Source organism: Aureococcus anophagefferens (genome assembly GCF_000186865.1).
Source record: "Aureococcus anophagefferens unplaced genomic scaffold AURANscaffold_14, whole genome shotgun sequence".
Classification (NCBI taxonomy): Eukaryota; class Pelagophyceae; order Pelagomonadales; family Pelagomonadaceae; genus Aureococcus; species Aureococcus anophagefferens.
Window position 1 is genome coordinate 808,384 of NW_008705574.1, and position 10,767 is coordinate 819,150.

The following is a 10,767-nucleotide window of genomic DNA, read 5'->3' on the forward strand; positions in this document are numbered from 1 at the left end:
CCCACAGCGGCCCCCTACTGCCTTAGTCGGTCATCACTGCCTAACAGCGATGCGTCAGGGTTCTGATTCCTGCGACCCGGGTTCGAATCCCGGTGGAACCTCTTCTTCTTTTTTGATTTTCTATTTAACAAACAACACACCTCCACACCTCCATCTTTTTTTATTTATACAAACAACACACCTCCACTCCACGATTCTAAATTACACGAAGCTCTACTACTCACTACCCCACACGGGGAGGGCAGTACTACTGCCCCTCCCGGGCCCTGAGAGCACCATACCCGCTCGGCTGGCGTAGGTCTCTCATGGCCGGCCGCGCGAGCGACGGCCGACGACGCCGGCTTGGGAGCACAAAACCCCTCAATCCCCTCAAGCTCGAGACGATGATGCTCTCCGCCGCCGCGCGCGCCACCGCAGCGCTGCGCATCACCGCGCGCAAAGCAGCGCCGCGCCTCCTCGTGCCGCCAGCGATCGCCACAACAACGCTCGTCATCACGCACAACACTACACACAACAACGCCGCCGCGCAACAACTCCGACAACCAAAGCTCCACCTCCTCCGCCCCGACCGCTTCGGCGTCGTCGTCCCCCACGGCGGTTGGCGCCTCTGGTGCTTAGTCACGCGCCGCCTCGCGCGCTGGCTCGCGCTCTTCGGTCCCGTCGCGTGCTGGGCGCCCGCGGCGTACGTCCTCGGACTGCGACGGCTGCGGCGGCTCTGGTTCGCGCACCTGCTCTGGGCGACGGAGGCCGCGGGCCCGACGGTGACGAAGCTCGCCCAGTGGTCCGCGACGCGGCGCGACGTCTTCCCCGCCGCCTTCTGCGACCACATGGAGCGGCTCCAGGACGCCGCGCGACCGCACGGCCGCCTCGACAGCGAGCTCGCGCTGCTCGACGCGCTCGGCGCGGGCTGGCGAAATCGCGTCGCCATCGAGCCGGAGCCCGTCGGGAGCGGCGTCGTCGCCCAGGTCCACCGGGGCGTCTACGAGGGGCGGCGCGTCGCCGTGAAGCTCGTGCACCCGGCGACGCGGCGCGCCGTGTCCGAGGATCTGGCGGTGCTCGCGTTTCTCGCGCGCGCCGCGGACGGCCTCGCGCCGTCCATCGCCAAGTTCCTCGACCCCGTGGGCCTCGTCGACGACTTCTCGGAGAAGATGGGGCGGAGCTCGAGCATGGAGTTCGAGGCGGACGCGCTGCGGAAGCTCCGGAAAAACTTTTCGCGCGAGGCGGGCGTCGCGATCCCCGAGCCGCGCCTCGCGGTGTCGAAGCTGCGCGCGCGCGCATAGCAGCTGATCGTCACGGCGGCGAGGGCCCAGTAGGCCGCGTGGCGCCGGCCGGACAGCTCCACACCCTCGCAGGTTCCTCGCGCGGCGCGGCGCGCTGGTCGAGTCCTTCGAGGACGGCCTGCCGCTGGCGGAATGTCTGCGGGCGCTCGAGGGCGCGCCGGAGGCCAAGGCGGCGAAGCGGGCCATCGCGGCGCGGGGCCTCCGCGCGCTGCTGAAGATGCTCTTCGTCGACAACTGCGTCCACTGCGACATGCACAGCGGGAACCTGCTCGTGCGGCCCCACGGCGCCGACGTCGCCGCGTCCGTCGCCCGGGGCGCCTTCGACCTCGTGATCCTCGACGCGGGCCTCACGCTCGAGCTCGAGCGGCGCGACCTCGTCAACTTCGTCGACCTCTTCGCGGCCGTCGTGCGCCGCGACGGCCGGGCCTGCGGCCACCTGCTGCTGGACCGCGCGCGCTACCACGAGTGCGACGACCGCGAGGCCTTCGCCGCGGACGTCGACCGCCTGATCAAGGCCGCGACGTCCGCGTCGGACGCGGGCCTCTCCGTCGTCACGCTCGGCGAGCTCGACATCGGCCGCCTCCTCTTCGAGGTCCTCGACGTCTGCCGGCGCCACCGCGTGCGCCTCGAGGCCAAGTTCGCGACGACGGTCGTCGCCATCACCATCGTCGAGGGCATCGGCCGCAACCTCGACCCGGACCTGGACCTGCTCCGCGAGGCCGCGCCGTTCCTCCTCAGCCGCGCGGCGCTTAAGGCCATCTAACGGGCGCGGCGCGGCGGCGGGGGAGCGGAGTCGGCGCTGCTTCGTGGGTCGCCGCTGCACTCGAACCCCGCGGGGTCGGCGCACACGTCGCCCGCGGTCTCGACGAACAGCAGCCCGAGCTTGCGGAGCAGGTCGCACTTCGCCCGCCAGCCGAAGCGGAAGTTCGCGTGGAAGGCGAGGAGCGCGCCCCGGCGCACGGCGTCGCGCGCGAACGCGCCGCGCCGGCCGGAGACGAACAAATCCTGGTTCGCGACGACGAGTTTCGGCCGCCGCGCGCCGAGGAACGACGTCGCGTTCGCGGGCCGCCAGGCGTCCGGCGCCGCGCTCCCCGCGCCGCCGGCGTCGTAGGCGCAGGCCGCCCCGCGGAGCGCCGCGACGAGGCTCGGCTGGTTCGCCCTGTGTTCCCAGATCGCGCCGCAGTCCGCGAACCAGGCCTCGAGCGCGGCGTCGACGGCGCCGCCGCGCGCCCGCGAGTACAGGAAGCCGCCGTTGACGCTGTCGACGCAGCGGTGCGCCGCGCAGGCGTCGAAGTCGTAGGCGAACTTTTTCTTCGGCGCCGCGGCGCGCGCGAGAAAGGCCGCGCCGTCGACCGCGTAGCGCGCCATGGCCGGCGCCTCCTTGCGCTTGCAGGGCCGCGACCGCGGGTCCACGCGCGGCGAGTCGGCGAAGGCGACGGCCTCGATGTTCGCGTCGCCGAAGCGCGCGTCGAAGTACGCGGGCACGTCGCCGAGCCAGACCTGCGCGGAACTCAAATCTTCAACCCTGAGACCATTTTGACGCGAGCTCTTCTGCCGTGCTTCGAGACCTCGACGGGAGCAATCGAGTCGTCCAAAAATCAGCCGAATCGACTTCTGGAGTTTCCGGTTCCCCGCCGCGTCCGTCGCTCTCGACGGTACCCCGAATCACGTTTCGGCGGCCCCGGGCCGCGGACGACGTCGGCGTCCTGCGTGAGCGCGGGGGCGCGCAGGGCCGCCGCCGCGTGGGGCATGAGGGCCTTGACCGCGGCGAAGCGCGCGTACGCCGACGACTCGAAGGGCGCGTCGCGCGCCGCGTCGCCGTCCGCGAGCGCCGCGGACACGTCGACGACCTACCAAGCACGTCGGTCATGATTTTCCATCTCTCGAAAACCGTCACAACCGCGGGACGCCGTCGACGACGCGGACCGCGGGCCAGCGGCGCCGCACGTAGGCCGCGACGGCGCCGTCGGCGGCCCAGGCGACGACGTGCGCGAGCAGGCGCCGCCTACCAAGTACGTCGGTCACGAGTGTTCATCACCCGACATCTCTCGAAGGTCGTCGCGACGGCGCGACGCCGGGCCGCGCGTCCGCGGCCGGGCCGCGAGGCCGCAGAGGAAGTTGCCGAGGAGCACGCGGTGCGCGTCGTTCGCGAAGACCTGCACCGCCGGCGCCGGCGCGGCGGCGAGCGCCTCGCGGAGCCGGGGCCAGAGGCCGCCGGCGTCGAGGTCCGCGGCGAGCGCGGCGCAGGCCGCGGTGCCGTTGGCGCTCGACGTCGGCTTCAGCGCGCCGAGCGCCGACGGGCCGGCCTGCACGACGACGACGAGGCACGCGAGGAGAAGATGCGCATCGCGGCGCATGCGACGAGCAGCAATTCACAAGCTCACAACCATGGTGTTCGCATCATCGAGGGCAGCACCTGGTGAACATCATCGAGGGCAGCACGGTGAACATCCGATCCGTATCATCGAGGGCTGCCACATTTCGATTGCGTCTCTCCTGGTTGCGCGGGCTGCTCTCGTCGCGCGGGCCACAGACCATGGTGCGGGGGGCGAAGGGCGCGGCCGTCGGGGCCGCGGGCCTCGTGGCCGTGGCGATCTTCGCCGTGTCGACGAGCTCGAGCGCCGCGGGCGCCGCGAGCGACCTGCTCAAGGCGTCGGCGTCGACGCTCTACGGCGCCTTCGGCGGCGAGCCGACGGACCTCGCGTCCCTCTACCGCATCGAGGCGGGCTGCGAGGAGTCGCGCCGGGCCCTCCAGTCCAAGCAGGGCGCGCCCTGGCAGAAGGGCGGCGTCGGGGGCGCGGAGATGACGGCGGCCGTCGCGACGGCGGCGCCGACGCTCACCGAGTACTGGACCGTGCTCTGGACCGAGGGCACTTCCGAGCTGTCCTACGTCTGGGTCATGGACCACCAGGACGCGGGCATCTCCGCCTACGTCCTCGTCGACACGACGGGCAAGGCCCAGGGCGTGACGCTCGCTTCCAACGACACGACGGTGAACTTTGTGGCCGAGAACGGCGCGGTCTACAAGGCGGACATCTCCGGCTTCGACGTCACGGAGATCCTCGACTACTGCGACTCTTCGAACATCGGCACGGACGGGTCGAGCGACTGCGCGGGCATGGGCCTCGACTACTGGGACTACACGGGCCAGCTCTACTTTGTGGACGCGAATCTGGGCTACCTCATGGCCTGCGACTACGACGGCGGCAGCGCCGAGATCTTGGTCAAGGGCATCCCGGACCCCTACGGCGTCGCCGTGGACAAGAAGACGGGGTTGGTGATCTTCACGGGGGAAGGGGCGATCTACGCGACGCACTACGAGTCCACGGATTTGACGATCACCGAGGTCACGACGTTCCTCTCGCCGTCCTACTACGTCACGGGCGTCGCCATGGACAGCGAGAACGGCTACGTCTACTGGACGGGCGACGACAAGGTCTACCGCGACACGATCTTGAACACGCAGATCGAGACGGTCTACGGCGACGTGCCCGGCGCCAAGTCCGTGTCCGTCGACTGGGAGCAGGACCTCCTCTTCTACACCGACGACTACGGCGTCCACCTCGGCAACTTGGACGGCTCCTCCGACGCCGAGACCATCGCCTACCTCTACAACACGACCTTCGTCTACATCCACTACGAGACGACGCCGACGCCCGCGCCGACGAGCCTGCCGACGTCCGAGCCTGAGCGGAAATCAAAATCTTCAACCCGACTTCAATGTGCGCGTATTCGAACGGTTTGGACCAGAATCTTCGACTCTGCTTCGAGAGCTCGACGAGAGCGATCGATTCGTCCAAAAATCAGCCGAATCGACTTCGATTTGACCGAGCTAGAGATTTCTGAAGTTTGGCCCCGACGTCCCAAACCAGTGGCTGATTGATTTCCACACAGGTCCGAGCCCACGTTCGCGCCGTCCGACAAGCCGAGCGCGGCGCCCACGGGCCTACCCTCGACGCAACCGTCGTTCGCGCCGACGTCGTACCCGACGCCGAGCCCGACGGGCCTCCCGACGTCGGAGCCCACGTTCGTGCCCACGAGCAAACCGTCGATCGAGCCGACCTCGCTGCCGACGAGCAAGCCCAGCGCCGTCCCGACGTCGAGGCCCAGCGCCACGCCTACATCCAAGCCGACGCATTCCCCGGTACCTGCCCCCACGTCGGTCCCCACGTCGGCCCCGGTCCCGTTTCCGACTTCCGTGCCCACGGCGGGACCGACGAGCGCGCCGACGGAAGAGCCCAGCGCCTTCCCGACGCCGTCGCCGACGGCTCTGCCCGTGCCCAAGCCTTCGGCTGTGCCGATCCCCCAGCCCACGGGGATCCCGATCCCGGCGCCGACGCCGATCCCGAGCCCGGAGCCCTCGTCGGCGCCGTCCCCGGCGCCGTCGCTGTTCCCCACGTCGGCCCCGACGGGCGAGCCGACGGCGATCCCGACGAGCCGGCCGACGCCGATCCCGGTGCCGCTGCCCACGGCTCTGCCCACCGAGCCGCCGACGCCCTACCCGTCGCCGGCGCCCTCGACGATCCCGACCTCGGAGCCGACGAGCTACCCGACGGGCGTGCCCGTCCCGCAGCCGACGCCGAGCCCGACCACCACCTGCATGTGGTGGAAGACGGAGTGCGACCTCTGCAACTGCGCCACCGGCCACGCGGTCGTCTCCTAGGCGCCCATTCCCCCCGTCGGCCGACGCCTCGGCCGCATCGACGCGTGCGTGACCCCGCGCGCGCTTCCTTCCCGTTTCCTTCTTAACTCCAACATCGATTCAACAAATTCTACGTTGAACCATCGACAACCTCGAATCACACAGTCCTCGTCCGCCATCTCCACCGCCAAGAGAAAAGAGGTCTTTTGCCCTCGGCCGCCAGCGACTCCCATGGAGGAGAAGCAGCAGCAGCGGTTCCTCAAGCTCAAGAACAAGATCGATGCGCTCGCGGCGAAACGCGCCGCCACGTCGGACCCCGAGGCCCTGGCGGCCATCGACGCGGAGCTCGCCGCCGCGCGGGCCAAGGTGAAGAAGGCGCGGCGCGTCGGCGCCGACGGCGCGACGAAGGAGTGCGCCGTCTGCGGCGCGCCGACGGCGCGCACCGTGAGCGTCAAGGGCGCGACGGTCTACTGGTGCTCGATGGCGTGCCAGCGCGTCGGGTGGAAGGCCGCCAAGGCGGGCCTGCCCCAGCCAAACCAGAAGAAGAAGCTTTTGTCCGAGAAGGCGCCGGAGCCCGAGAAGACGTACCCCACGGAGGCCGCGGACGAGGACCTCCGGATCCAGCCGAAGATGGAGCGCCTCCGGCCCAAGACCAAGGAGGTCGACTTCGGCGTCCCGCGGCCGAGAGTTTTTGACCGGGAAAACGATGAACCATCGTGACCGACGTGCGTCGTAGGTCGACTTCGACTACACGCCGCACAAGATCGACGACGCCGCGGGCCTGCCCGCGGTCGCGGCGGACTCGGCGATCAACGCGAGCTCCTACTACTACGCACACCAACAGCACCAGAAGGTGACGCACAAGGTCACGACGGGCCCCCAGCGCATCGACCCCTCCAAGGGCGACGTCGGCCCCGCGGCGCTGCCCCGCGTCGAGGTGTTAGGCGGTGCGCCGGCGAGCCTGTCGAAGCCGTCGGACTGGGACGCCTGGCGCGCGTCCGAGGTCGCGTTCCGCAACGTCGACCGCGCGCGGCTGCGGAGGCGGCTCGCGCCGGCGGAGCCGCCGCTCGCGCCGGGCGAAATCGACGGCACGGTCGCGCCGGACTCGGACGACGAGTTCGAGGACGACCTCGAGATCGAGGAGGTCGCCGTGTCGGCCGAGGACATGGCGCGGCTCCGCGCGGGCGGCGCGAGCGACGACGACGACGACGACGACCTGTTGGTCGAGGAGGTGCAGCTGTCGCCGGAGGAGGTCGAGAAGCTGCGCGCCGGCGACGACGACGACGACGACGACCTGCTGGTCGAGGAGGTCCAGATGTCGCCGGAAGAAGTCGAGAAGCTGCGCGCGGGAGAAGAGAGCGACGACGACGACCTGCAGATCGAGGAGGTCCAGATGTCGCCGGAGGAGGTGGAGAAGCTCCGCGCCGGCGAGGAGAGCGACGACGACGACCTGCAGATCGAGGAGGTCCAGATGTCGCCGGAGGAGGTGGAGAAGCTCCGCGCCGGCGAGGAGAGCAGCGACGACGATTTGCAGATCGAGGAGGTCCAGATGTCGCCCGAGGAAGTCGAGAAGCTCCGCGCGGGCGAGGAGAGCAGCGACGATGACCTGCAGATCGAGGAGGTGCAGATGTCGCCGGAGGAAGTCGAGAAGCTCCGCGCGGGCGAGGAGAGCAGCGACGACGATTTGCAGATCGAAGAGGTCCAGATGTCGCCCGAGGAAGTGGAAAAGCTCCGCGCGGGAGAAGAGAGCAGCGACGACGATTTACAGATCGAGGAGGTGCAGATGTCGCCCAAGGAGGTCGAGCGGCTGCGCGAGGACGCGGCGAAGGACGAGCTCCGCGAAAAGAAGGCGGCCAAGAAGAAGGCCGCGGCGCGGCCGGGCGGCTTCGCCGCGGGCGACCGCGTCGAGATCTGCGGCCTCGTCGCCGCCTGCGTGGAAATCATATCTTCAACCCGACTTCAACGTGAGCTTATTTGAAAGCTCATCGGCTGTGCTTCGAGAACTCGACGAGAGCAATCGATTCGTTCAAAACTCAGCCGAATCGACTTCGATTTGACCGAGCTAGAGAACTTCAAAGTTTGGTCGGGACGTCCCAGCTCACTGGTTGATTCGCACACAGGTCGCCGCCGCGAGCCGCAACGGCGCAAAGGGCACGGTGGAGCGCCGCGCGGGCGCGCGCTACGCCGTGGTCCTCGACGACGGCGCGCGCCTCGGCGCGAAGCCCGAGAACCTGCGGCGGCTGGCGGACCCGGCGGCGCCGCCGGCGAAGCCCGCGAAGCCCGCGCCGGCGCCGGTGCCGGCGGCGGCCGCGGAGCCGAAGCCCGCGGCGCCGCCGGCGACCAAGGGCATGTGGGGCGACATGGTCAGCGACCTCAGCGCGGCGCCGGACAAGGCCCCGACGACGTCGACCTTCGTGCCCATGTCCGCGAGCCGCCCCTTCGGCTTCGGCACGCGGCGGTTTTGAGCGGGGGCCTCCAGATGGCGGCTTAATTTTGCACCGGCTCCCTGGACGCGGCTTCTCGCGGGGAACCGCAACACTCCTAACAGCTGGACAATGAACATGTGCAGCGACTCTCGTGCACTGCGGACGACAGGCGTCTACCGCGGTGTGACCTGGCAGGAAAGACAAGTAGGATATGTATGTACTCCAGTTTTAAATGATACCTATTATAAAAATAACGGTTGGTCGACACCAAAGAATGATGACATTCCCGTCGACGATTGGAACGCTTTATATTATTATGAGGCAGATCCGAGGGACCCATTATCATATGAGGTATTTCTGTCTGTCGATTTAGGGAATTCGTATGAACTATCAGAGGAACACGGACGCCGCCCTCGAGGACCTGTTCTCGCCGCGCCCGCCGAACGTCACCGCCGGCGACAACCCCGTCGCCCCGAAGCACCGCGTGCCGTTCTACGCGGGCGGCCTCGCGAACACCATGAATGCGGGCCTCGCCGTCGGCGTGGCCGTCTCGGCGGACCTGCTCGGCCTCGACGGCAACTTCTCCGCGGCGTCCATCAGCCTCGCCTCGTACGCGCCCACCGAGGACTACGTCTTCGTCGAGGATCCGCTCGGCTCGACGACGGACGGCCCGGTCTTCTTCCGGGACCACTTCGACTCCTCGCTGACCGCGTACCCGCAGCTCGCCCCCGCCTTCGGCGGGCAGACGCCCTCCCTCTGGGGCCCCAACTCCTACAACGCCTCGGAGCTCGGCCTCTCGGCGCGCTGGGTCGCGTCCGTCGGCATCCCCTACGACCCCTGCGACGAGGACGGCGACCCCAAGTTCATGGGCCTCCCGAAGGCCTGCTTCCACCTCCACCAGGCCTCCCCCCACACGGTCAACGGCCAGAACTTTCCCTTCTACAAGCCCCTCAAGGACGGCACGCTCGACTTCTTCGGCGTCTGCGACACGACCGAGGTGAGCGCGAACGAGTACCTCTCCAGCGGGACGTTCGCGCAGCAGTTCAGCTTCGAGGACTGGTTCGCCTTTCAACAGGCGACCATCGCGGCCGGCGGCTTCTACCTCCCGACCACCCGCGCGTGGGGTCTCCACCTCTGCATCGACCCGACCGATCCGTCGCGCCCGTACCCTTGCACCAGCATGTGGACGGAGACGATCAACAGCGACCTGTCGGACTCCATGATGGTCGATCCGCTCTGGTTCGTGCACAACCCCGTCCAGGACGCCGCGGCGCTCTGCGAGGCGCACCGGGCGGGCCTCTGCAACGCCACGAACGCCCACCCGCTCGTCACCGGGTCGAACGAGACCCGCTACGAGTACCCCGTCGACGTCCCCATGCGCTGGTCGCCCTACCCGGCGGTGCCGATCCCCGATCCATGGCCCCCGGCCACGGACATGCCCACGGCCAAGCCCACGCCCGCGCCCACGGCCAAGCCCACGGCCAAGCCCACGCCCGAGCCCACGCCCGCGCCCGTGGCCACGGCCCGCAAGCCCAAGGTCCGGGGCTGCGGCCGGGCCGCGCTCGCGGAGGAGAAGAAGTGCAACAAGAACAAGCGGTGCAAGTGGGTCTTCGGGTCGCACGCGTGCATGTCCGACTGCGCGCTCGCGAGCAAGTCCAAGTCCAAGTGCAACCAGAAGAAGCACTGCAAGTACAACAAGAGCGCTAAAAAGTGCAAAAACAAGAAGCACGTGTGCAAGTACAAAACGAAGAAGGCGCACTGCCGCGCGGACGAGTCCTGCGGCGTCAAAAAGGGCAAGGACCCGAAGTACGACGCCAAGGGCAACCGCGTCATCAAGTGCCGCACGCGCAAGGACTAGTCGCGACAAGCGCGACAAGCACGACGCCGGCCGCTAGTCTCGACAAGCGCGACAAGCACGACGCCGGCCGCGCGCGCCCGCGAGGCGCGCCGCCGCCGGCGTCGACCGGCCCGGCCTCGCGGACCTCCGCGCCCCCCCCGCCGCCGCCGCCGCCGCCCGCGCGCCGCCCCGCGCGCCGCGCGAGCTAACGCCGCCGCCCCCATCATCGAGAAGCAGGCGAGACGATTTGAGTCTTAGACCTAGTACCCGCGGCCCTTAGTCTGAGCCGCGGCGGTCCGCCGGCACGCGGACGAGGTCCGCGAGGCCGTATTCCACGGCCTCCGCGGCCGAGAAGTGCTTGTCGCACGCGGTCTCCGCGCTGATTTCCGCGGCATCGCGCCCGGTGAACGTAGCGAGGTCGTGGAAGAAGTCCTGATTGAGGCGTCTGAGTTCTTCCACCGTCACTTCGAGGTCCTCCGCCTGCTTCTTGGGGCAGAAGTCCTCCGCAACATCGCCTACAAGCCACGGTCTCGACTCGCGAATCCCGTCAGCTTCCGCGCGGGGACCGCGCCCCCGGAGAAA

At 68.9% G+C, this 10,767-nt stretch overlaps 2 protein-coding genes across 2 annotated transcripts; one reads left to right on the forward strand and one right to left on the reverse strand.

Moving 5' to 3' along the window:
- Positions 1 to 710: 710 nt before the first annotated feature.
- AURANDRAFT_10606 (hypothetical protein) lies at positions 711 to 2,019 on the forward strand (the record flags this gene model as incomplete). The annotated part of the gene is made up of 2 exons (XM_009040244.1): positions 711 to 1,255; positions 1,353 to 2,019. Coding segments are annotated over 2 exons (1,212 nt in total), but the record flags the coding sequence as incomplete, so codon positions are not given.
- A 2,978-nt stretch (positions 2,020 to 4,997) lies between these two features.
- Positions 4,998 to 9,977, reverse strand: AURANDRAFT_28557 (hypothetical protein; the record flags this gene model as incomplete). The annotated part of the gene is made up of 2 exons (XM_009040293.1): positions 4,998 to 5,777; positions 9,780 to 9,977. 2 exons carry the CDS (start codon positions 9,975 to 9,977, stop codon positions 4,998 to 5,000), a joined length of 978 nt encoding a protein of 325 aa, XP_009038541.1.
- Positions 9,978 to 10,767: the final 790 nt, after the last annotated feature.